This window comes from Chiroxiphia lanceolata, chromosome 7 (genome assembly GCF_009829145.1).
Source record: "Chiroxiphia lanceolata isolate bChiLan1 chromosome 7, bChiLan1.pri, whole genome shotgun sequence".
Classification (NCBI taxonomy): Eukaryota; Metazoa; Chordata; class Aves; order Passeriformes; family Pipridae; genus Chiroxiphia; species Chiroxiphia lanceolata.
This window is the reverse complement of record NC_045643.1, coordinates 30,015,258-30,041,947: the sequence shown is the minus strand read 5'-3', so window position 1 is coordinate 30,041,947 and position 26,690 is coordinate 30,015,258. Positions and strand designations below refer to the sequence as shown.

The following is a 26,690-nucleotide window of genomic DNA, read 5'->3' as shown; positions in this document are numbered from 1 at the left end:
CTTTATAGGATGTATCCACACTAGACAAAATGTACAGTTGAGGATATCAGCTGGAACGTACCCTGCAGTGGATGAGAAAGCTCTTAACTAGCAGTGTTTGTGTGAGAGCATCTTGGTGACTAGGATATTGCCTCAAAATGAAGGAGATTTGGGTCTGTTCCCAGCACAGCCACTTCTTTGTGCTACTCCAACTATCGGTTTGCCCTCCAAACTGGGAGAGAATAATGCTGCCATACCTGCTACCAATCTTGTGAAAATAAACTCTGCAACTTGCCAGCAAAGTGCTCACCAATTATTCGATGAGAGCTGCACAAATTCCTCAGTGGACAGAAAAAAATATTTAATTTCATCTCAGCTTTCGATCTGGCATCTTTTCCTGTGACCTTGATGACTCCTGAGAGTCAGCGGAGGAATGCATTTCCTTTGTTAAGAGTCTGAAAAGCTCAACTATCTGTCCACATGCTGGAAAATCCATTTGTCAGGCTACCAGTGTCTGGCTGCCTGGCTCAGTGGTGGAGGCTTTGCTCTGTGCAGCTAGTGCTCAGCAGCTACAGGTGCTCGTGAATTATGTCAACCCCATCCAGAAGGAACGGGGGATGCATCATGAAGGAGTGATAAATAGCCCAGCAGTAGCTCTCTCCCCAGCAAACGGCATCATGAATTACGCTGGGTCCTGACAGCTGCGATTCACTTGCTGTTAGCTCCAGCTCTATGCCTGTCAGTCAAGGGAATTGTTTGGTGTTATGGGGGCAGGCTGGGGAAATCTCCTGAATCACTCTCAGGTTGAGTCCCAGGTGCTTAAGAAATCCCTATTTGTCTCACCACTGCTCCTGCCCCTCGGAGACATTTTCCACCTTTGAAAACACTTGCTTGGAGTGGGGGGAGCATTTCTTGTGAACCCATCACCCCAGCACTACATGGAAATAAAGATTACATCTCCCTTTGAGACAGTCTGAGACTGGGAGGCAAAAGCCCTTTCTCAGGCAGGGCTTAGCGAGCAGATGGTGAGGCAGTGGGTGTAGAAATGGGGCTTTTGAGTCTCTCACAAAGCGTGAGGCAAGGGAGCAGGGCTGCCCTCAGAGCCTCACTGCCTTTCTGGCCAGCCTGTGCCTCAGTCTGCATCTGCCGCCCTCCCTGTTGGGCGGAGAGATGAGGACAGATGGCTTTTGCCTGTGTTTAAAATACAGTCTGAACCCAGGGAAAGGAACACAGGAAAAAAAAATAGATGAAGTAGGAAGCAAGAAACCTGGTGGTAGTAAAGTTAAAATATTGTCAAAGCTCTGTATGAAATCCCTCCTGGCAACTACTTCACATGGGTGCCAGTCGAACGAAAGGGCACTGTCTGCTACCAGCCTTGGGCAGGTGAGAGTTTGGTTACAATCTCTGTCCTCCTGCAGATTTCTGTATTCCAGGTTTCCCATCTGTGAAATGGTAATAATTCCAGCAACACCACAAGGGCACCAGAGGTGGGACTGAGCCCTGAAAAAGTCCCTATGGCTGGGGTCACCCCCTTTTTCTTCAGTGTCCCTTTTCCTGTTACTTCTGACCCACACAGGTGCCCTGCCACTGTGTCCAGCACAGCATGTGGCTGCTGGCAATGGGCTTGCCCTGAGAAGCTGATCTGCTTTTCTGCCGTCTGTGTCTGTCCTTCTGTCCATTCTCCCTCTCTCCCATGCCAACTGTCACTTTTCTTTGCAGCTCCCCTGGTGACAGCCCCGGAAATAAGGTGTGAAATCACCTGAGAATGAACCATCTTTGCTTGCAGCAGAGATTTAGGCTGGCTGCTGGAAGAAACTTTCCAGCCCTCCTAGAGGGGATGAACAATCTGTATTTATTTATGTATTCTTTAACTTTCTTCTGAAACTTTCTGCGTGAGGAAGAAGCAAATTTAGGCATGAGGGACAAAGATGCTGAGGATGCTTGTTTGCAAAAAAGTATGTTGCCTCCAAACCTTCCTCACATTTTGCAGTATGTATTTTGTGGCTCCTGGGGGGCAGAAGCCTGGCTCTGCCTGCGGTCACACTGATGCAGAGGAGTATAAGACACTGCTGTCTAGCTTTGATGCAATTTCAGGTGACTGTGGTGCAGGAATGATGCTTCCTACCCCTGCGGTGCAGGGACAAGGAGGGATCACCCCCCACGCCTCCGCATCACTATCAAAAGGCTGCAGGGTTTTCCTGCCTTGGGCATCTTTGCTGCTCCTCTGTGAGCTGTAAGTGTATTTGGTTGGTGTGCTGTGAACACGAAGTCCCTGGGGTTGTATGGATTTAGCTCTGCTCCTTTGGGGTACATAATTAAAAGCAAAAAAGAAATGAGAAGAAAAAAAGGTATTTCAGAAAAGGAGGGAGATTAGAGATCATCTTTTCTGCCCGTTTCCCATCCCAAGCCCCAGAAGGTAGCAAGGGCTGTGCACTGACCAGCTGGGTTCACATCAATCTGTGGACCACTTTGTGCAATATTTAAGTGCTAAATGAATATGGTCTGAGAGATAATTGTGTAAGCTGGCTGTCAGGGAGCACACAGTGATGCGTATTGATTTACACCTCGCTGCGCAGTGAACGTGCGTGCTAAGCTGTGAGCAGGGCACAGTGGGTAAGGGGAGAGCTGCTGTAGCTAAAGAGGTATTGGGCTCTCCACGAAGTTTAATTTCCCAGTACCAAACCACCAGCACCAGCCTGTGCCTGTTCAGCAGGTGTTTGCAGTGTGTGCTGCTCTAGAAGCTGTCATCACTTTGAAGGGATAATTTAACTTGCTTTAAGTTTTCCTTGTGGCCAGGAGGACGAGGGATATGGGCGGTTTCTGCCGTGTCTGCAGGGGCTGATGCCAGCTTTGCTGGTGCAGGGTGCCTTCCTCAGCAAATATTCTTTTCAGTATGAAAAGTTGCAGATACTGAGGAGTTTAGGGGAGCATGGGGTTTCTGGGACAACTTGTTTCCTTTACCTGCTCTTACGGATACCAGTTTTTGGGCTGGCAGTCAGAGACTCTCTGTGATTGAACTCCCAAGCTGTTCTACGTGCTCCATCCTCCTTTCTCCCTATCCTGCTCATCTGCAGAGGACATGTCACTGCTGGTGAGGCTGATGGCTCCATCACCATCTCATCTCTCAGAGGTGGCAGAAGATTATGCTCATTTAGCAGAAGGCCTTAGGTTAGAAAGGCTGTTGGTCTTGGTTGTTGTAGTGCAAAACAAACGGATGCTGCTGAGACTGGGACTGTGCCTGTGCAACCAAAACGTAAAACGTAAAACATAAAACTTGGTACCATCAGCCTAGTTGTGATGGTTTTAGTGAAGCATTCATCCAAGCTAATAAAACAACCCCAACAGAATAAAGAACTATATCAATTAACAAGCTAATCAAGGCAGTAAAATCTCTCAAAATAGTGACAGTTTCAGTGCTGCGGTGTAGAGATTAAGACACCACCAACGTCTGTGTTTCCCAGAGACTCTTCTGGAGTCTCTGCTGGAAAGACCTACTGGCTGGTGCTGTGTGTTCCCCATTGATAAGCACTATGTACCATTTCCAAAACAAGTATAGGTATAGAGTGGCAGGGCTCAGCTGTGGCTCAGCCTGCTGCCTTTTTGCAGCACAGAAATGCTGCCTTTCTCCCTCTGTCTGAGCCTTGCCCAGCCCAGCTGCCCCTGACATGCATGGGGTTCTCCAGGCAGGGCTGCAACCTGTGAAATACCTCCAGAGAAAACAGAACTGGATGGATCATAGATAGCCAGTGTAAACCCTCTGGATTCTGGATTTCTTTTCCCAAGTAGTTTCAAGAGAGTTTCTATGGTGTGGGAGGTGAGGAGGGTCTGAGGGGGTCAGGTTGTCTCTGGGCAGACAAATAGCACTGCTTAAATCTGAGCTGATCCACTCAGATACGCACAGAGCTCTTCTGGAAAGAGTCATGGCCAGATCCTGGCACCTGTTCTGGTATCTTTCTGCTGTTGAAACGGTACAGAGAAACTTTGGGGCAGTTGACCAACCAGTGTGTCAGAAGGTGCTCCAAGCAAATTAAAGGTTGGTTGTTCAAAATATTTCCCTGACAATGTTCGATACAAAATCCATAGTCTGTAGCTTGTGAGCAAGCTTGTCACGAGGCCTGAATACCCCAACCACAGGCCTTGTTATTTACATTCAATTGAAGATGTAGGTCATACAATAGGTTTTTTTCTGTTTCCTGAATGGCTGAGCACAGAAGGCAGAATCCAATTTTCAGTGGCAGCAGACCTGATTACAAATTCAAATTTTTATTTCTCTGAGCAGTTTTGTGATATTTGCATTGTAATTTGCTGTTTCTGTAAATACGAGAGGTTCATTTGCTGGGATATTCATCTAGAGGAGATGCAAGAGGGCTACAAGCACAGGCGTTGTGAAAGAATGAAATCTGTGGGTGCCTATAAGGAGAAAATGGTTTTGTCACATCTGACAACCCTTCTCTCTCATCCTTTTCTGCATACATACAGCTGATTTGTGTTTGTGCACCCATCACCATATATTTTTTTAATGCCCAGGTGTTATATATATAACATCCTGCTGCTTCAGCAAGGGGCACAGTTCATGCAGAGTCCGCGTTCATCCTTTCAGGCTGAAATCATTTGCATCAGAGGACAAGGAGAGAACTTTCCCACCCAAAAGGGAAATGATGTTGCATTACTGAGCGACCAGCCCAAGTAATAATATAATCTTAGAAAAATGCAGTTCCCTTGAGTAAAGGAAGCTCTGTAAACTTCAGCTTCTCCAGGCTGTTAGCATAGCTGTTGCCTGTGCTATAGTAACGCTGCTGTCAGACCCAGTCTACTGAAGTGCTCTGGAGAGAACAGGGGGAAAAGGGAATAAGAACCAGTTCCTGCTTAAAATGAGGGACTCTTGTAGGATCTGAGTACTGTGAGGTTTATAATACAGATTTTGGGATCTTAGGTCACATCCCTCCTTTGCTGTTAATTTGGTTTTTTATCTCAGCTGTGTGCTGGATAGGGTGATGGCCACCCATGGTCCTGAAGAGCTTGGAGAAGGGGCAGGCAGAGCCAAGGTGAACAGAGGAGGGTAAAATTATGCAAGGTTTCCAATCACTGGCAACAAAAGCCTGGTTGTAAAAAACCGGGGCAGAAAGAGGCTCATTTTAGAGTTGTCGGTGTTTGGGCAAAACCCATGGAAGAGAGAGACATTTGAGAAATTTACTCTGTGAACAGTACCTGTGGTTGTTCTCTTCTGCTTGCCACAGGGTGGGGGGGTGTCAGTGTGTACCATGGTTTATTTTCAACTCTTTGGGTGCTAAGTGTGTGGGGGTCCCACGGCCAGGGAGTTGACTGAGCCCTTGGTCTGGGTGCAGCAGCTCCCCAAGTCGGACACTCACTAGAGTCTTCTCTAGTAGAGTGTTAGTCTTCACAAAACCTGTAGGAACTTGCTGTCTTGGAGGTTTCTGCCTTCCAGGCTAATTTGTTTCATTGTAGGAGGACAAACAGAACTGTCTCAGGAGCTTCAACTCTTCAGAAACCAATATGAAATGCATGAGGTATAAAAGTATAATTTAAAGAGTGCCTGAAATGCAAAAATGGGGTGTAATATCCTATAAGCTGCTTCTGCTCCCATGCTGCTGCCCCCTGTCCCTCTGGGGCTTTGAATGGAGCAGTTTCCCACTGCCTGTCCTCTGTGCAGGCAGGGCAGTTGAGGAGGATTATATCTGCTTTTGCATCTGCTGTGCCCTTGACTTGGAGTAATTTGATAAATAGTTTTGCAGTTGGTTACTTAAGCATCTCCCAAGCTGCAGTCAGCATCTCAGCTGTGGGCGAGGGAGCATTGCTGCCAAAAGTCAGGATCTGTGTCAAGAGCCTCCTAAGATTTGGCTGTCTTTCCTTAAAACCCCAACTCCTGCAGTTGTCATTACAGGAGAATCACTTAGAGGGGTAAAAAAGACATTCTGGCTGTTGAGGTGGTAGATAAAAATGCCTTGGAAACATTAGCTGCAGTTCCAGGAGTCACACAAGAAGCCCAGGTTGGGTGTATTTAAAAAATACCACTAGCTCAAAGCTGATCTCCAGAGGCTTTTGAGTCCAGACAGAAGGATTGTTTCAGACACCCCTGCCTGCAGGGCTCTGCCCATGCATCTGCAGGAGGAGTGTGACCCTCTCCATTGTCTTGCTTCCCTAGGAGAAGAGAGGGTACGCAGAGACAGGGAGGGTAACACAGCAGGAGCACTGGGTGCAAACCCAGTTGCTTTCTGTCCAGCAGTCCCTGTGCAAGCACCTTGACTTTGGTAGATTGACTCTCTGCTGGGAGAAGCAAGTTCCATCTGCCTTTTTGCTCTTTACAAGGACATGAAGCTAGGACAACCTTTAGAATTGCTTTCACAGCATCCTGACTGTGGTCTGACCAGTTTAAGCTGTTTGAGGGTGACCGTGTCACTCACAAGGGGATCAAATGCTGCAGGTCCTTTCCTTTACCCTCCTGTGTGAGCACCCCATCTTGGACTGCCAGTTTGGTGCTTGGAAAAAGTCCTCTGGAAATGCCATGACCTTTGCAGTTCTTTTGCCAAGGCAAACACAAAGATGTTTGAGGGACCTTTTACACAGTGGTCTGATGGCAATGAGGACCTCGCAGCCGAAGTTTGGGAGGAACACCCTTTTCTTTTTAACTCTGAGCTAATTTAGCTCTGAGATGAAATCAGGAGGAACAGAGTGAGGAGGAATTTTAAGTGGTCTGATAGAAAGGCATGCAAACTGTGCACAAAGGGTTAACTCGGCAGGGTTAGCTGTTGTCCCAGGGGTGCAGCCCAGGCTGGGTTTCCCAGAGGACATCATGTTGCACACACACATTTAGGGCGTTTTTCTCAGCATTTTTCAGCAAGCTGTGATGGCAGAGGTTTTAAAGGCTGTTACAGGATCAGTCTGACCTCTTTCCTCTCTAACCAGGCAGACATCATTGTCATTTCTGCTACCAGAAACACTCTTAGATTCCTGCAAGGATCTCCAGACCATGAGAGAAACCCTGTGCAGGCATTTTGGACTGATGGGCAGGGTTCTTTGGTTGCTGGTAGCAAAGGAGGCCTCTTTTTTTCTTGAAGAGCATGCTAAAAGGCACTTCTGCATCTGGAGTGACAAGAGGAATTTAGATCTATAGAGCACAATTATTCACGTCACTGCTTGTTAGGATGCTGGCGTTAACACCCTTCCTCTTGTGGAAAATCTCTTAAGCCCCGAGGACCGATGTGAAACGTCACGCTCTGGTGAACTTTGCTGAAGCAGGGATGAATCACACTAAGTTGAAGATTTGGCTTTAATATATTATCTGAAAGATACCTTCTGTGATAGCCTAGCAGGAGGGTACTGCTGCCCACCCACCCAGGGCATCAGGATCTATTTTAGGGGGAGGAGAGCAGTTTTTGGAGTATGTGTAAGTTGGGGGGTGGAAGTTGGGGTTTGGATATTTGATGGGTTTTTCATTTGGCCTTGGTTGAGTGCTCTATAAAAGCAAAAGGCAGGTCTGAAAGCGATCTAGTGATCTCAAGACATCTCCCGAGGGATCTTGAGATGTCTCCCCTTGCAGGATCACCCCAGAAGATATTTCTCTAACACCTTTTTAAAAATGAGAAGGGTTTCACAGCATCTCTGAATAACTGTCCCATTACAGTTGTGCCATTATAGGTAAGAAAACGCTTTCTTATCAGGGAAACTGTAGCAGCTGGTAGTTAAACCTTCTGCAAAGAAATATCCCAGACAAATGCTGGCTAGGTTTGACCCTGCATAACTTGTAAGATCTCACAAACTGACAAGGTAATTTAGCAATCTGGGGGGGAAACGCAAAAGATAACCCTGTCTATTGAACTAATTTCTATCCCTGTGATGGGAATGATTTCCAGGAGTGAAAGCATCCGCAAACCAACTGCACATGATTTGCTTTCCTTGTCAATTGGAATCAAGGACCCTGATTGTGGAGCATAATACTGCTCTTGTAATTCAGCCTTTATCTTTGTGCCGGAGCTGGGCATAATTGTATCTGTGTCTGAAGGGACAAGGAGAAGGGTTTTAGTAGCTGGTGCTCACAAAGGCATCTTTAGAAAGCTCCCTACCCCTGGTACAAGCTTGGTAGAGCTTAAATGAAAATACCCCTGAGTAGCTTTAGGCATTTGAACAGTCATCATTGTTTGATTCAGATTTGGTTACAGGGCTAACATCTAAATGTTAATTCTTTTTAGGACATTATCAGCTCTTTCAGCAAATGCAGAATGGGGCTGCAGTATTAGACTGGCAGCCAACCCTGCAGATAAAGGCCTTTTGAAAGGATGTTTCTTAGGAGGGAAACATAATCAGAGTAAGAATAATCAGAAGAATCATAAAGATGGTCTTTTCTTAGGGAGACGGAGCAAATATGATGCAAGAAGAAAGCCAAATGAGCACCAGGAGGCTTCTGACCTTGGGAATGGGAGTAACAGCAATTTTGTGGTCTCTGAGAACACACCATGCAGACAGATCCTCATGATCCTGTCCTGCAAATTGCTGGTACAACTGGAGATCATACGGTGCTGGGTAAACTGTGTCACGTGCTGGGTTAAGACTGAAGTTGATGGTCACCTGATGACATGAACATGCCAGGACAGTTGGTGTGAGGTGGCTCTACGCTGAGTAATCTGGGTCAGTGTGTGGGCAGATGGGTTTTGGGCACGGATTTCTGGCCTCTTGCTCCTGTGTGCTGCCTTGCTCAGCACACTGTGCCCGTATGCATCAAGGTAGGATGTGACCTGACCCTGACTCCTCGTGAGTCCTCAGTGACAGCTTGGAGGGTGACAGGCCAGTTCTGCCCTTCTCCGTCACCCACTTCACTGCTGGCCACACCTGAAAGAAGGCGTCTGTTTTTCAGCCTCCCCGAAACACGTGCAGAAAGGCACTGGAAATGGTAAATCCCTTCCCCCCTGGTTCTCAGAAAGGAAACGTGTGACTGCAGAGGCACTGGGAGAGTGGTGCAGGGTAGCAGGACTCTGCTCCAGCTGCCTCCAGGCATGCTGTTCCTCTGCATGTCAGTGATGACAGGTTGGTGAGTGCCAGTGGGGAAGGACCTGGCTCATCCCCTGGAAGAAGGAGGTTCGGCGCCATCCTGAGCACTGCCACCTCCGCTTCCGGCGTCAGATCGGTGTGGTGTCATCTAGGAAATGCGATTTAGATCATCATCCTTTTGCAGCAGATGGGGGAAGGGAGGTGGGGGCCCTTATCTCTTCTGGGGATTAATTTCTCTTTAAGCTGCTTTATTTTTTTGCCTATTTGCTCTTTTTTCTCCATCCCTTCACAAGTCTCACTGTCCCTCGCTGGAAGAGTGGGAGCTATGGGAGCATCCGAGGTTCTTACTGTCATGATATCATGCCCTGCATCCCACCTTCAGCTGGGAGGTGAGAACTGGGTGTAAGGCTTGGGGTACTGCCAGTTTTCCCCTGGGATGGGATTACATTTTGCTAGTTTACATGGGGGGAAGAATCCAGCAAACCTTTTATCTCTGTGTCACCAAACTGCATCTACCACTTGTGATTCTCCTGCATCCAGGAGAGCTCTTCATCCCTCTCATCCCCACCATGTCCTTGAGAAGTTGCTCAGTTCTGAGGTTGGTCATCATCCCTGGTGTGACTGACAGTCAGCAAACCTCTTTGGCGTGTGCTTAATGTTAAGCACAGAGAATAGTTCCCTAGGGAGCAATTCTTAAGTGCATTGCTGGAGCGAGACTCTGGTCAAGACACCTGGACCAAAGCCCACCTGCATCAGTGAGCAGCATGGCTCGGCCCCCAGGGACCTGTGGCAGTCCCTGGCTGCTCCCAGTGTTGCCTCTCTTCATGGCAGTACCCCTTTTCCTACTTCTTCCTCCATCTTCCCCATCTTGTCCCCTCCTGGCTGTGGGAAGCAGCTCCTGGGCTCAGACCACTTCGGAGCAGTGACCTGTCATTTTGTTTCCAGAGTCTGACATGAAAATACCATCTTGTTTTCTCCTTGGTCTGCAAAGGGCTGAGCTCTTGGCCCCTGGGGCAGATGGCTCCTGCTGCATGTATGCTTCACACTGCCAGGCATCACTTTTTTGATAGGTATTGAGCTTTTGTGCAGAAAAATCTGTGTTTCAGCCCATTGTTCTTATGGCTTTAAGTAAAATCTCAAATAATCACAAATACCAATAGTTTGGGGTTTTTTTTCCCCTGAAAGATCTGTTTAATCAAATACAAGTCACTGAGCTTATACTAGGAGGAAATAAGCTACATGGAATGACTTTGGTTATCATGAGGTCAGACAGAATGAGCTAATGCTCCCTTCTGGCCCTGAAATTAGACTTTTCAGAAAGCTAAATTTTATCCTGCAGCTTCTAAGTCTCTAGCACCTTTCCTTACAGAGGTTCTAGTACCCCAGGTCTGTGTGGTACTCTGCCCCTCGTGAAGCTGCTCACCCCCTTATCAGTGAAACACATCCAGGCTTGGAGGCAGGTTTCTTATATTGATATATGCATACAGTTAAAATGACTATGGGCAGCTGCTGGGGTGCGTGAGAAAGTCATCCAATGGATTGTGATGCCTGGCTAACACGCAAAGGGCAATTAATCTCTCCATAGCAGCAGCAAATTACCTCCTCTGGAAATATTGTCCCATGTGAGATTTTCACCAATTGCAAACCTTGCAGACAGATTCCAGGTTTCTGGAATTACTTGTGTGAGAGCTCTGGAGAAAGATCCGTATTAGAAATGAAGTCTCGTGCTTGCAAAAGTGGACAGTGGCATGGTCCTGCTCCCTCCAGCCTCTCCAGCCTGCTTCTTTCCACTTAACCAGCACTGTACACACCACCATGGATTTTTCTTTTTTTTTTTCCCCCTCTCTTTTTTGCAGCCAGGATGTTTTTTCTTGCCTTTTTATTGTTCCAGTGACCTAGCAACTCCACTTTGGTGGAGCCCTGCCAGGAGACTTCCTCCCGAGCCGTCTGACAGTCTCCAGCAGCACTACCCTCGGATGGGAGCAGAAGTTAAAACGACACGGGGCTGGGTCCCTATGTGGCTTTTGCTCTGGCTTCATGAGTGCTGGTGAGGGCACAACTGCCTTCCCAATGAGAAAAGCTTCCAGGGGACTTTAAAAACCCTGGAGAGCAGAAGGAGAAGCAATGCGTGGGTGATATTTTGTGTAACATTTCTGCAGGACATTACAGAAAAGCCTAGAGGGTTTTAGAAGTGAATTTGGCGGTGCTGGGGTTTAGCATTTGGGATCCATGGTGCAGGCAGGGCAGTTGGAGACATTTCAGCATAGTAGGGCAGCGGAAAAGGGGATGGAGAGGAGATGTGAGTGCTCTGAGAGCTGTGCAGTTTGGGAGATTTATTTTGGCTTAGTTTTACTGATGTTTACTAAAAACAGTGAGAAAGAAATCCCTTTGGTAAGTGCTCCTGGGACCCGTCAGCTGGTGCTGCCTTCACCACCCCAGGACTGCAGGGGCTTTTCCCACATTAACACCAGGAGGCAACCCTGGAGGGACACTTCTGAGGTAGAATATATGAGCTGTCAAGCAAGAAAATACGGCTATGTCAGGCTTTCTGCTCAAGAAAGACAGAAAGGACATGGGTCCCGAGGTGCTGGAGGCTCAGTCTCCTCTTCACTGAATGGACAGATGGATGGATGGATGGATGGACGGACTGGGATTTTACTGGAGCCTTGGCATGTTTATGTGGTTTTTAGAAGTATGGGTAGTCATGAGGCAGCTTATCCCTGTTGGAAGTGGGCTTGTATTTGAATATATTTTTTAAAGACTCGGTAATAAAACAGGACTTTTTTTTTCCTTTTTTTTTTTAATTCAGTTGCTAAAAAGCCATTTAAACCCAAAAGTTAATGAAAAGAGGTTCAAGGAGTTGCTCTGAGCCCTGGGCTGGTGGTTTTCAGACAGCACAGGTGGTGCCATGGATCCATGTTGTCCCAGGGATCTGTGGATTGAACCAAACTGTCCAAGAAAGATGAGTAAGAAGCTTAGGATTTCATGGGCTTGAGCTGGTCATCTGGGAGCCTGCCTGTCCCCAGGGAAGCGTTTAGGACACCAAAACTAAGAGGCTGTAAACCGCTTGATAAGCAGAACAATATCCTGTCCCTGCACTGTGCAGGTTTTATCCCCAGTTGTGGGCACTCCATATGCATGCATCCCGTGCTTTTGGACAGAACCACAGATATCTGTGTACTCTTTATTTTGGAAAACCTGTTCCCCTGCTTCTGGGTACTGCTTGTAAGAGCTGTAATTGGATCCTTTCTTTCCCTGTGGCATCTCCAAACATTAGGCTCTGGGATAATGATAAAAGTGTAGGAGGCAAAAATGGCCTTTGGCATCCTCCAATGTCCTGTATGGGAGGTGGTGTGGAAGTGCAGAGTGTTTTTGTCTCATAAAGCAGCACTGCAAGCAAAGTGCCATGGCCTGGTGTACTGGGAGGGGCTGAGGATGATGCCAGTGTCCCCACCCCCATGGGCACCCATCGCTGGTAGTGGCCAGGTAGGCATGAACCACCTGGACCTTGGCACTCAGAGCTCCCAGGGGCTGCTGCTGGCATTAAGCCCCCATCACTTTTCTTGAGCTGACACATTAATGCTCGAGTCACCTTTGATGCCTGCATAAATCCTTCCTATTATGGGTAAAATGATTTAAAGTCCTGTGAATTGCTGTCCCGCTTTGCTTGGAACCCAGTGGAGAGAGGGCAAGGAGCAGAAGGACCAGACCAGGGCACTGCCAGAGGAAGTGTCTATAGGGTACTGCATCCAAACCAATCCCCACAACAGGGTGAGCGGCTCTATAAAGGCTTCTTCTTCTCCATACACCCTCTCTTGCCATCTTTCTTAATCCAGCTGGAATAATTCCTTTCTTGATATCAAAAAAAAAAAAGGCAAATAGGGCTGACCGCATGTGGTTAAAAACCTCTTGCATTTTTCCCGTGCTTAGTGCACACGAGGGACCTTCCCTGAGCAATATTATCAGTGTGTTTACGCTCGACTGACCCATCTCAAGTATGATTTTTTTTTTTTAAACTCCATTTCAGCCCCCCCCCTCCCCCCCCGTTCTCCCCCCAACTCGAACTGCTTCTTTCAGAGCAAGAACAAGGAAGGAAATTGAAAATCCCAAAGAGCCCTGGACGGTCCAGATTTAGGGCTTTAGCTTTTGTTCGCACAAACTCACTTGGCTCCTAACCGGCCTCCACCCATGATCCCGACATCCGCAGCAGCCGTTCAAAACAGAGCACAGAGCCTGGCCCCGGCAGGGACCGCAGCCACCCCTGCCACCCGCTGCGGGGCCAGAGCCCCGGCTCTGCTCCCCACTCCTTCTCCCTCGTAGCCTGCCTTTCTTCCTAACCTTTCCCTACAGCCCGCAAGGAGTTTTCCAAGTTGAGATTAGCTTTTTTTTTCCCCTCTGCGAGCCTCGGATGATGTTAAGATTATGCAACGTTAACAGATGTGGGCTTTGCAATTATAGCTGCCTGTCCTCGGGAGGAGCCCGCTTTAGCTTCACGCGCGCACAGCTCTGCATGGGATGCTCCCGGGGTGGCCCACTGCCCTGGCAAAACCGCCGCTGCATGGGCGGCCGTACCGGGAATGCTCCCCAGGGAATCGCCGCCCTCCCCAGGAGGGACTGCTCCGGAGTGAAGGCTACTCTGGGCAGCCGATCTACTGCTCTTGGCTTTCCTTGTGTGCAAACTCGGATTAAATTTGTGTTTCCCAGGCAAGAAAGCATTTTTCTACCCTTCGAGGAGAAAAAATCCCATCTGCAGGAAAGAAGTGGGGCTGGGATAGCTTGTGGTGTGCCTTGGCTGGCTGCAGTGCTCCTGCCAGGTGCTGTCTGTGGGGATGCTGCTCCCAGGGTGTTAGCAGGATACATCCCTCCTCTCTCCCTGCCCTAAAATATCTCTGTGAGATCACAATCATGGTAGAAAAATTTTGGTGTTGTGCTGACCCATGGTTGAGTCTTGAGCATCACCAAGATGCTGCCCTGGTAGCAGCCACCTCTGGAACAGGGCAGTGCCTGTGCTGCATCAGGAATGGAGTCAGAAAATTGTTGGTCCAAAAGGCAATTTTCAGGAGTCTCACAAGGTAGATATCCAACTGGGCTGCCAGGGGCAAGCCCAAAGCCTCCAGAAATCAGCTGGAACTTGATCTGTTTGTCCTGGCTGAGCTATAACTCAGCTCGCAGCAAGCTGTGGACTTGTTATGCTTGCAAAGAAAAAGTAACTCCAAGCCTCGACCTGTCTGGTGAGCATCACTGCTAGTTTTAACTAGGAAGGAAAACACCGGTGCAGTGGGTGGCAGGAGGGTTTTGTGCTGGAAGTCAATACTTGTCCATGGCTGTGGTCGTGTGGAGTTAAACCGTGGAAAGCAGTTGGCAGCTTAGGATGTGACAAAATTGTTAGTGACAGATCAGCACCTGAGTTAAAGGGCTGCTCTGCTTTAAGCCTTTAATGCATCAGGGGAGGCCAGATGGTCCTGTGTAGATTTTTTTGGAAGAAGTTTGATGTAGTCTATCCGCTCCAGAGGAGGGTTGTCTTTGAAGTCTAATGTCTGCAGGCAAGTCAAAAAAGAGATTGTGTTTGTCTTGCACTTCTGGCAGGCTTGATGGATGTGTGATCAGCTGAGATTTCATGTCTATTTTGTTGAACAACCTGATTTTTTGGGGTTTCGTTACTACATGCTGTGGGTTGGATTTTCCAGCATGGCTCATGCTCTGCACCCAGTGAACTGGGGAGCTGAGCCCATGCTGGCACGAAGTTTTCCTCCCTGCACCAGGACCTGACATACCTTGCATGGCAGAGTTAAAAATGCCAGATGACTCTAAAAGCCTGTGTAAATAATACCTTCTTATTCAGTCCCTCCACTCCCTGGCTGCACTAAAAGCCAGGTTTGCTGGCGCCCACGATAAGGGGAAGAGTTGTGCTCCAGTTTATTCCCAGCAGCTCTACAGAGCCAAAAGAGAATAGAGAAAACTCTGAGGTGGATTTCCAGGGGAAACAACCACCAGGCAAGAAACCAGCAGTGTTTTACTTTTGAACTGGTTGCGTTCAATCAAGGTTCGTAGCTGAAGGCACTGTTTACTGGCATTTCCAGGGTTACTTTTAAGAAGGGGCATTGGAATGCCTGCTGTGCTGTCCTGCTATGTATGTTAGCCTGCCTGTCCGGAGCCCTTGTTGACAAATGACTTGGCAACCTGAGAAAGCAGATTTGCCTCTGTCTATACTCATCTCCTAAGGGTTTCTTTACGCATCTGCTGCTTTGCCTTCTCTCTGTGCAGCAAAGCTGGCCCCTGAGGCTTTGCAGTCAGTACGGCCTGCACAGCTGAAAGCTTTTAGTGAGAGGGGAATGGAGAGAAATTCAGTGTGCTGCCCTCCAGCACGCTCACAGTTTTCAGGGCTGCTATAAATGGACTTGTGGGCTACAATTACAGGCTGGGTATTGGCTTGCAGATGAACACAGCAAGTGTCCCCTGCCACTTTGCATCCCTTTCTCAAAATCATGAGGACAAGAAGGTTGTTTCATGGGACAGGAGGTGGCTCACAGCGGGCTCTGGGTGGCAGCAGCTGCTTGGTGTGCTCAGCAAGGTGGCATCACAACCAGTGCTAGGGCTGTCAGTAAAGGTACCCCAGTGGCTCTGCTCCACTACAGCTCTTCTCTCCTTGGCCCTCTTGGTGCTCAGACTCCCAGGATGAAATACAGACTGTCCCCACATACACCTCTTTTTTTGGTGAGTTCCCACTGGAGCTATTGCAGATGGATAGAGGACAGCATTTCGAAAATTACCACTTTAGTCATGGCAGGTGCAGCAACTCCAGAGTAGACATACAAGACAAGGGAGAGGTGTCCCACCGGTGTTTCTCTGAGATACAATTTTTTTATAGAAAATGCTCCGAGGCCAAAAACAGATGCAAAGCTTAGCCTTCAACATCAGAGCTTTTGGGCAGAGATGGTGCCTTTAGCTGCTGCTTGTGTATCATCCATAGCCCTGTTGATGCCATGCACATGACATTCAGGACAAGTCCCATAGCCTGGTCTATCTCTGAACTGCAAAGTGGGAAGAGTTTCCCTCCCAAAACTGCAACTTTCTTAGCCAGGCTCCCATTCTACCTACTCAGTAAGAAAAGTGTGTGTTGGGCTACCTTAGCCCAGGGGCTGTGTTTTGGTTATAAGGAAGATGGACAAAATTGGGACCTTGTTGTTTCAGATTTGGACTTGCTTTGACTTGTTGTGGGCTTTGGAGATCATCTGAGGCTGCAGTGACAGCCAAGTCTCGGGGCTGTAAAGTAGATGGTGGGTGCTGGTTTTTGTGTGACTGATGTGCAGGGAAATCCTCACACAGCCCTGGGTGGTACCACAGGCTGGAAACCCCAATTCCTCCAGCAAATCTCACAGGAACCACTCAGAGCAGCTGTTACTAGTTGCTCAGCTCCAGGCTGGATGACAGACCCCAGGCTGAAGCTACAGCTACTGCACCAAGTCCTGCTGCTGCTGCTGGCAGTCAGTGTTAATGACTGCGATGAGAAGTTGGCTATTGAGTAACGTCTTCAGTCCTTTCTTAGGACTTATTTGGGGAATATGTTTGTATTCCAGGGATGCACACAGCTACCTGTGTACTTGGAAGATCCCTTAAAGCATGTAATGCCTATTGATGCCCCTGTGAGAAGTAATTTTTGGGTCCATGAGATAGAGCTGATAGTAGAATGCAGAAAAAACTTGTGCAGAGGGGGGAGGAGGTTGCTGCCGTTAGACATCACCATGGTGGGGAGCACTGGAGGCAGAGGAAGAGCTAGCAAAGCTAAAGGGTAATGCTGGCTTGGGAACCAACATTTATTCCATAAATGTGTTTTATTCATTTTCTATGAAAAAGGAAAATGACTATGAATGATGGGAGAGGTGAGGATTTGGAGCAGCCTTGTATCAGGAGCAAGAGAGCAGACCGAAACAAGGTCTTTGCAGGGTGAGCAGGGCTATGGCCATGTTTGCTCACAGAAAATGGACATGTAGATGCCAAACTTCATTTTGTTTCTCATATTCTGATAGACATTACTGTCAGATATGCCAGAATGTCCATCACCTTGGGGTATTTCAGTGCCTGGATGGGCAATATAATCCCACCACATACTGATCTCTTCTGTCCCTGGTCCCTTGTGGTGTCTGGATGGATTATGCCGACCCTCCTGACTCCCCTACAGTTCTCAGCCAGCTTCCCACCAGCTCTCTGCAGGTGATGGATTTGAGGTCAGGTGTGAAACAAACACTGGCCAAGTGCTCATTGCGGAAAGAGCTGTGGAGCCCTCTCCTCTCCCATCTTACACTCAGGATGGGGCACATGGGCTGTGCTGGGCTCCAGCTGCCCATCAGCTCAGGAGACCTACATACTCTTCCATGGACTCTACACTGTGCCAGTCTCCATCAGTTATTTGTTTCAGACTTTCTTTTGGCTCCTTTAAAGATTTATTTCTCCTAACACACACACACACAAAAGTATGAGGGGCTGAATCGAATTAATCTTGTGCACAAAGGTGGGTTTCGGCATTTGATCCCACAGACCTATCTAATGTTCCACGGGTATAAATCGAAAAATAAATGTCAGGTCTCTGCTTTGATGATGCAAATTTTTTCTGTCGTGTAAGTAAATGAGCTCAGAGCTTGGCCTTGGTGTTACTGCAATGAGCTGAGCCTGCACATCCAATGCTGATGGGATCTAAATTCTTTTCTTGTTTTTCCTTTTAGTCATTGAAAGCAGCTCTCAGGAGGGAAGAAGTTCAAACACAGGGATAAGGACTCCTGGTGCTCTGGTGGAAAGTGTGGAGCTGGTGACGATGCTGGCTGGGAGCAGGGATGTGGGCATCACTTCCTGCCAGGCACGGAGCGGTGCAGTGGGGAGCAAGGTCATGGGGCACGTTGGTCCTCTGGCTGGCAATGGGGATGTCACCCCACCGGGAGCAGGACCCCAGACAACCCATCTACTGGGACAGCAAGCCACCTGCCCACCCACAGCCATCCTCCTGGTGAGTTTTATTGATGTGAGGGTCCCAATTTGCTGTGCCCAGCCCATGGACTGAGCATAGCCAGTGGGTTAGGAGGTGTTCCTGCCCCACAGCTACAAATGCAGACTTTTGGAAGAAATCCAGTCTCAGGAAAGCTGATTTTTTTTTTTTGTTTAACATTACAGCAAAGATGATTCTCAGGAGCTGCCACTGTTTTTCACCACCCAGCAGTACCCACAGAGTCCTGCCCATCCACAGAGCACAGAGCAGAGACCCCTGGGCATTCCCACGCCTCCTTCCCAGGAGGAGCTTAACCCCATCACAAAGCCAACCTAGGTTATAAGAGCCCGAGTAAGGATGCCTGATCAGCTCTGTCATGATTTGTAGCTGAGGTCTTCACATGGAAATCCTGCAAGTGAACACTTCCCTTTGGGCTTGTTCATAATCTTCAGCCATAAGTAACAATGTACTCTTCTGAGCATGCACCTACATCAGAGCCTGTTTCCCACAGCAGCAGAATAAGTCTGTGCTGATTGTCCTGTCCTCACCTCAGTTTTTTTTTTCTTAATGTCCTCCGTCTGAAATACGTGTCTGAGATGTGAGCATAGAGGTTTTCTTTAATTTTTTTAATTCCTTCTTTTTTTTTTTTTTTTTTTTCTGCTTAGGGACCTAAAATGTGGAGCTGGCATGCCCAGGCTGCCAGCTGCTGGCTGTCCTGGCATCAGCTCCTTATTGCTTTCTGCATTTTTAATGTCTTTAAAAAAAAAAAGTGTTTCTTTTGCCATTCACAAATGAAGACAAAGTTTGAAATGCCATTAATTTTTAGTGGCAGAAACCCTCTGTCCCTGCCAATTCCTCTTGCAGTTAAACTGTGCTCTGTTAAACATAGGGATGCAGCTGTGACCCTGCCTATTGCAGGGTAGGGCTGGGTACCACTGCAGGTGATGCTGCTGCCACCCAGCCAAGATGAAATAACTTTCAAGGGGAACATGACCCTCTTTGTGTTGCTTTCCAGATGCTGGAAGCCATCACCATGCTGTAGGCAGCCAGGACAGAGGCAAGAGGGCTCTGGCTTTTCCCAGCAGCCCCTGCAGCTGCTGAAAGGACACCACCAGGCTTGGAAACCGTCAGCACTGATTCGGCTGAGGGGACACAGGGTGGGCACCGTGGGGTCTGGAACATGTTGGGGTTTAACAACACGATGAGGACAGTGCTGCTACCTTCATCTTCAGAATCTCATCACCTCAGGTGAGCCTTCCCAGTTCAGCCTGGGAACACTGAGCAAGTGTTCCAACCCTGGGAAAAAGGTGCCGTTGAGCAACTAGGCATGGTTAAGCATCATAGAGCTTTGTGGATCCAGCTCTCCACTCTTTGCTCAGGACAGTTTTCTGACTTGCTTCATGCATGAGGGCAGAGAGAAGTGGCCACCCATGTGGCTTCTCCTGGCATGGAAAAATATAAATTACTTGGTGCAGCTCTGAACACAAAGTTGCTGTGAGCATAGTGCAGACAAGGGCCTGTGGTTTGCGAGGCAGGCAGAGGGTAACAGCAGGGGATGCTGGGTGGGCAGCTAAGCCCATCTCTGGCTCTCATTTGCTTTCCCCTGTTCCCTTGCAGGCAGTGACAGCCCCTCTCGACTGGTGAGCAGTTGGGTGGGCACTGAACTGTCCAGCAGCTCCCCTGTGGACCTGCAGCCACTTCACCCAGCCCCTCTGGGAGCAGTGGAGGAACCAGCCCTGGCACTGCCCTCCGTGGCTCCCTGAGACAGCCCCAATCCTCCTCCGAGCTTCAAGTACCCAGACTGGTGCAGAGCAGGTCATGCGACACCTCAGGGGTGTCACAGGGAACTCCACAAGCCCTTTGCTCACAGCATCGCCTGCCACTGACAGCGCTTCAGAGGTGAGCTCTGCTGGCCCACAGCTTTGTTTTATAGATTTATAAAGCCTTTTTATAGTTTTGCTTTCTTGAAACAGAGAAGATGCTCTGTTTTGCATGTGCTCTGTTTTTATTATTTGGATGGTTAGCTGAAATTCCCCGCTGAAAGCAGGAAAAAGCAGTGGAAAAAATAATTTGATCCAAACCCCTAGCATTTTCCACTTAAAAAAAGGTTCTTTGGACCTTATCACGGTGTTTTCTGCAGGGTGGGTGTCTGCAGCTGTGAAATATCTCCACTGGTCCAGTGCCAACTGCAGAGCTAGGGCAGCTCCCAGCCCCACCTGAGCTGTATCTCCCACCCGAGTGGTGCTGGAGTGGGACAGGAGGTTGGGAACCCACACTTATGGCCACATCGAGTGGGTTTGCCCTCAGCTAGACAGGGGAGATGCCTGTGCTTAACAAATTGGCTTCCCCTCGCTTGCTCTGCAGCAGCCAACTTCTGGAGCTCTCAAAAACAGACTTTGCCCCACTCCACATGAACTTACTGAAGACCTGTGTTGCTGAGTCCTTATCCTGTGCCCAGGGCTTGCCAGGAGCAAGCACATCTCTGGGGTTCTCACAGTGACATGTCCCTTCCCTCTGTCACAGCTGTTGGGAGCAGCACCAGGGCTGCGGGAAAGAAGAGATCCGGTATCCAAGGACAGCACCTGGTTTCACAGCTCAGCCCCTGGCCTCTGTGCACTCCTCAGTGGCCCTGGCACAGGGACAGTTCCCTGGGCCTTCCACGGAGCACCAACTTGCCCCTTCTCACCCAGCTTTGGAAAGGACTGCACAGGTGAGCTCAGTTAGTCTACAGTTTGTTCTTTTACCCTCTTTTGTGCTTCCTTAAATATTTTTCCCTGTGTCCCATTAAGCCCTGGGATATGTAGTGAACTGCAGGCTCATATGGCGATGTGGCTGCACTCAAATTTCCTCCCTTTGCTGTTTGATGCAGTTTTCAAGCCCACAAAAAAACCACTAAGAGAGCCTGGGCCGACTTCCATCAGTCTTAGAGCAGAGGTGGGATTTAAAGGCAAGTCTCTGCAGTCCTTTTCCCATGGGGTTTCCTGCTGTCTGAGCCCCCTGCTCTCATGAAGCCTGGCAGCAAGCCCTGATTTTGTGCAAGGTCTTCCTGCGGTGAGGGGATTCATGCCTTTCCAAAAGAGCACTTTGTCCAGATTGAAAACTTCCCATGCTTAATATCTGTATGTGTGCTGTAAGCATCTGGGAAGAAATGGATCCATCTGTTTATAATTTCATATGTATAAATCCAGTTTTTTTTATGTACTGTAGCCGTTGGAAGCAGCTACCAGCCATCCAGGCAACTCAGCCACGGAGAGGAGATCTTCGGATTTCCCCGCCACCAGTACCTCCATTCCACAACAGCCACCAAGGGTGGAGGGAGGACGTTAAGGTCTCTGTCAGCCAGCGCTGGGCTGGTCAGTGTGGCAGAGATTTCCACCTCTGGCACTGAATCATCAGCTCTTCAGCCCAGACCCCTGAGATGTCTACGGGTGCCCAAGACGGTGATGGCAGAGGTGTCACAGACCCTTGCTCACAGGCTTGCCACCTGCTTCACAAAGCACTTCCACAAGTGAGTTCTGATATAGCTGTATATCTCAGAACGTTATTTAAAGATTTATTATTAACAAAATACATCCTTTTTATTTTAAAGAAAGGAGAGGAATAATATTGTGTTTGGCACATTGTGTACATTTAAAAACATTTCACAGAAATGAAAGTATGGATAATATTATTCCTGTTGGAAGGGGAGGATAGATTTTCCTTGAAAACTTTCAGTGAAATTTTGCTAGCAACAACTTCAGCAGGTTCCTATTTAGAGACCATTTTTCCCCCATCTTAATGATTTCCCAGTATTAAATATTTCCGTATTGAATATTCACACATATGTTGTCTACATCTACTGATAGTAGATGAAAGGAGGTGAGGGGTAGTACATGAAGTAGATAGGGATGAAAACTACCCAAGAGTTTTCATTTGTGTGTATGCAGTTTTGTATTTCTTTTCTCCTTTTTCAGCCTTTAGCAGCAGTTACAAACCCAAGAGTGTCTCAGCTGCAGAAGAGGTGACGCTGCACTCAGGCACACATGGTGCTGATGTGCCCAGCGTGGCAGTGGGGACTGCAAATGGCCACACAGCTGGACTGACAAGAGGCTCTGCCACCAGCACCGGCCCCACAAGCTCTTTGGGGGTGACCTCCTCCCCCTTAGGGACTGGGACACATCGTCCCAAGAGCTCACGGGAAGCTACTGATCTCCCAGCCCTTCCCAGGGATCCTTTACTCACAAGCTCCGTCTCTGCCTCCGAAAGTATGTCCAGAGGTAAATCTGTCAGTCTGAAAGCTGTCTGCCTTGGGGCTGGATGAGACTTCACATCCCTGCACTGTTTTTCTTCGGATACGGCCATCAGTCACTATTGGATACATGGATGTTTTTATTACTGTCTACACAGGGCTGGCAGTGGGGTAGGTGGGAAGGGGGAGAGTGGATCTCAGCTTTTGGGTGAGAAAGTGAAAAACATCAATGTTCTCATTGCTAATGAAACTCCTGTGCTGGGAAAAGCATCAGTTAGAAATAGATGCACACACTTTTACCGTGCCAGAGATACTTGCTGGGGATTTGCAGCTGTTGTCTCATGCTATGTCTGTCATGCAGGCTGGTCTGTAGGACACTGGGTTTTTGATTTTCATGGCTTTTAGTAAGGCACATGTGCTTGAACTTGAGAGATTCACCTCTTCTCAGAGCAACTCAATGGACAGTTTAGAAATGCACACCATGCAAACAGTGACTCCAATGTATAGCTCTGTATGCATAAATCAAACCCTGGTTATTGTATCTTAGGTGTCAGAAGCAGCCAACGACCAGTTAACAGCTCAATGGCAGAGAAAAACCCCATCCCTTCCTCACCCACCAGCGATTCCATTTCAGCCACGGGCAGCAGCAGGGTGGGAGGACCCCGAGGTCTGCCACGGGCAGCAGCCGGTGGGCAGCAGAAGTCTCCACGTCCAGCAGCGGCACATACAGGGCCTTGGGCACAATCCGATCCTTGTCCACATCTCCTGTGAGAGAGACCTACAGAGTTCACGAGTCCATACAAATGACGGATTTCACCGAGCGGGTGGCAGACTCTTCCCTAACACACTCTCACTCTCCTTTGGAAGACCCTTCCCCAGGTGAGCTCACATTTAGAGGGAATACCATTTTTCTTATAAGCCAAAAGGAGGATTGTTACTGCAGCTTGCACTTGCCCGACTCTTTTCTGCTGTGCATAATACACTGTTTGGAAGGATGCAGTGTGATTTTGCATCTGAAATATTTCAGCTCTTGCTTGACTAAAAATATGTGGTTTAAATTTTTTACAGAAGGGGCACATGGTGGAAAGTTCCATCATGCCAGAAAAATAATAACGTTCAAATAGCGATCCTTTTTTAATATCTCCAGTTGCTATCTCCATTTTATAGGCAAGAGAACTAAGCAGTGAGGATTAGATCATGTCCCTGCAGTCTTGGGGATCAGATTTCAGTTCCTACCTTCTGTCCTGCCTCTTGGACCATGCTGCTTCCAGAAATTGAACCAGCTTCAACAAATTTAGGGCAGCTTGAATGTGGTCTCTGAGGTCCTTCATGCTGCTTTTGGTCCTTCATACTGTGGTGCTGAAGGGTCTGATCACTCTGATCCTATTTCTTCAGACTTCTCAGTATAGTGCCTTGTCTGAACTGATTGCCAGGCTTTTCTGGGTTGTCACGATATTTGTTCTAGCAGCGCGGAGTGCAGTCAGGCACATAATGGTAAAATCAAGTGCACAGCATTAGTATGTCAACAGTTTTTATATAATAGCACTTTTCTCAGCATAAAAACTATGTTTTTTAGAGACAAATTTTTCTAGAAGGATTTATGTATTTGAAATTTCCTGTTTTCTCTGGATTGACATCTTCTCATATTTTCTACTTGTGTTTGTACTTGCTGCCTCTGGGTGTTACTGAAAGTTAAGTTCATTTTATTTATAGTTTCATATGTGTAAAATGTAAATTGTTTCTTATCGCATTTAGTTCCTGGAAGCAGCCATGTGTCATTCAGCATTCCTGTCAACAGAGAGAACCAATTTCCCCACCACTGGCACCTCCGTTTCCGTAACAGGCACCAAGAGTGGAGGGAGGACGTTAAGGTCTCTGCCAGCCAGCACCAGGCTGGCACAAACGACAGAGATGTCCACCACTGGTACCGAAAACATCAGCTCTCCAGGCCATTCCCAGTCTTCTTTGGGAACCTCGGGTGGTGGAGACAGAGGTGCCACTGTGACGTCCACGAATCCATTGCTCACAGGCTCACCATCTGCTTCGGAAAGCGCTTCCCCAGGTGAGCTCTGGCCACCTCTGTGGGGCTTCTGCCTGTAGACATTAGACTTCTGTGGAGAAGTGAGCATATGCTAGAATGTGCTGGACAATGGTGTTGGATGTTATGGATGAAAATTTCAACTTCCAGGGAAAAATGGAAGTTTCTCATATTTAGTCACCAGAAAAACCCAGCCTTACTGCCAGAGCAGTCTGGCCTCGAGATTTGCTGTGTTTTCAGAGACAGCACAATTTCAAGTCTGCCCCACTGGCTTTGTTTATACAAGCAGAAGCAGTGCCAGTCATTCCTGACTCCCACCCTGGGGTGCAAAGGCAGTATATACTGATCCTATACAAGCCTGCCATGCTTTGTTCTGAGTATCAGGAATTCGGGTGCTGCATAATCTCACCTTGCTCATTGCTGGTGCTGAGGTGGCAGTGTGGGCATGTGGTGCCCATGGTGGGACTGTGGCACCGGGAGCAGTACTGAAGGGAAGCAGACCCAAAAGTGCTCCCATGACTTGTTTCTAGTACCCTCTTCAGGGTGTCTTCCTGTAAGCAGCACCTCCTTGCACAGAAAGGGGTTGTGTCTTCAAATTAGTGTTTTCTCCAGGTTTGGATCTTCTGACACGTTCTATCTGTGCCATCAGCCTGAGGGCAGTGGTGGAAGAGAGCACACCTGCCTGTTCATAGCTTAGAGCGCATAAATTCATTTTGCTTTGCCCTTTCTCAGCAGAAGGGACCTCGGCAACGGGAGGACACCTGCCTCTCACCAGTACACCCAGTGCAGGGATAATCACCACTGGTGAGGAGAGGAGCACTGTGCCCGTGTTGGACACCCATGGAGCATCCAGTGCAGCAGGGAGTTCTGCTCCCACTCCACCCCGCACCAGCACCTTGGACGTGGTCCTTCTGCTGTCCTCATCAGCAGAAGAGCCTGGGAAGCAGAGTGACGTTTCACAGGGGGATGCTGGACTCAGTGAGCTTCCAACAAAGCTACTGCCTGCATTTTCTCCCAGCATCTCAGTGCCTTCTCCTTCACCAAGTGCTTCAGGTGGGTCTTGTGATTTCCCATTTTGCTGTGGAGGACATCCCTCCTCCTCACCTGCCTCCCAAGCTCCCACCCTTCCTTTTCTAGCTTTAAACTATATTTGCAGTTTTAATAAGCCTGGTTTATAGTGAAGGGCATCTGAGCACTGCACGGTTGGTGAGTTACTCACCTCATGGCACTTGAGGCAGAGCTCCTTGTGTCAGGAGCTGGACAGCCAGGCAGCTCTTCTGGACCACTTGTGAAGGCTGCCATGGAACCTTGGCCTCAGCCTCAAACCTGGGGAGTCTGGCACGAGATGTGGTGGGGGACTGGTAGAACCTTTTTTGCCTTTCCTTATGTCTCAGTTATTGTATGTTTCAGCCTCAGCTCTGCTGCCAGGGTCCCACAAGAGAATGGTCCACCCAAGATTTTCTGCAGGACATTCAAGACCATTTCTACCTCACCTGCCATGATTCTCCTTCAGAAAAACCATGCACCCCAATCTGTTTATTTTTCTGGTGTAAAGGGGAAAAGTACAGACAATCTGGGAATCCCACTTAGCAAATAAGTGATGTTTGTCCCCAAGTTTCACCTCTGCTGTGGGGTTGAAATATTCAGATTTGACTACTGGTAGAGGGCTCAAAGGTATTATTAATACACAATGTGTGTACATATATATGTATGTATATCTGTGCTTTGCATTTCAGGGAGAGGCAGAAGAGTTTCTGGTGTCCTACTGAGACCACGTACATCTCGACCACACTCTCCAGCCACAGGGAGGGGACATCTCAAGCTGCAGCTAGCCACAGCATGTGGAGCACAGAGGCAGAAAGCCTCACACCTCACCTGGACACAGCTGGGGGAACCCGCATCGGCCCCCTCCCATCCTCCACAGCTTGGCCTGGGGTGAGACACATGCCATCTGGCCAAGCAGGGTACCCAGAGCCCAAGGTCAACCGTTTCATCCAGGGTCTTCACCTACTTCTCAGCTGCTGGTGAACTTTCCAGTGAGTTTTTCTGAACTCTGGGATAGTGTTTGACTGCTGCTCCCTTCCCCTCCTCCATGGTGTTGATATGACCACTAGCATGTATCACAGCTGTTGCAGGTGTCATGGGTAGGATTTATAAATGGTGGTGGTTCTGCCCATTGGTGTTGTATATCTGCAGCTGTTGATGCTCAGCAGGAAAGGCCTAAAGAATGAGATGTAGCTTGTCGCTGTGGGACACCTCAACTGCTTGTCTGGGTTGGGGTGATAATTATAAATAACATAAATATACTATTATGACTAGTGGCACTAGTTGTGCCCTCTGGATTTAGACAGTCCTGTTTTTTGGAATAGGCTTTTTGTGTCAAATCCACGTTTAAGATAGATAGGTATGTGAGATCTACTTCATATGTTTTTAATCTGTGTTTATCTGTGCAATTTTATTAATCT

General features: G+C 48.2%; 1 protein-coding gene across 1 annotated transcript in view; it reads left to right on the top strand.

Moving 5' to 3' along the window:
• HEG1 (heart development protein with EGF like domains 1) overlaps positions 1-26,690 on the top strand; it is a 55,338-nt gene that overhangs the window by 1,471 nt on the left and 27,177 nt on the right. Inside the window, 22 exon segments of the mRNA XM_032694020.1 lie at positions 17,703-17,918; positions 17,921-17,980; positions 18,975-19,045; positions 19,047-19,203; positions 19,574-19,633; positions 19,636-19,740; positions 19,743-19,858; positions 20,483-20,669; positions 21,167-21,192; positions 21,194-21,251; positions 21,254-21,346; positions 21,349-21,423; positions 21,426-21,467; positions 21,913-22,215; positions 22,735-22,835; positions 22,838-23,066; positions 23,943-23,974; positions 23,976-24,249; positions 24,958-25,278; positions 25,781-25,787; positions 25,962-26,205; positions 26,207-26,261. Coding sequence (XP_032549911.1) covers positions 17,703-17,918; positions 17,921-17,980; positions 18,975-19,045; positions 19,047-19,203; positions 19,574-19,633; positions 19,636-19,740; positions 19,743-19,858; positions 20,483-20,669; positions 21,167-21,192; positions 21,194-21,251; positions 21,254-21,346; positions 21,349-21,423; positions 21,426-21,467; positions 21,913-22,215; positions 22,735-22,835; positions 22,838-23,066; positions 23,943-23,974; positions 23,976-24,249; positions 24,958-25,278; positions 25,781-25,787; positions 25,962-26,205; positions 26,207-26,261 — 2,832 coding nt within the window.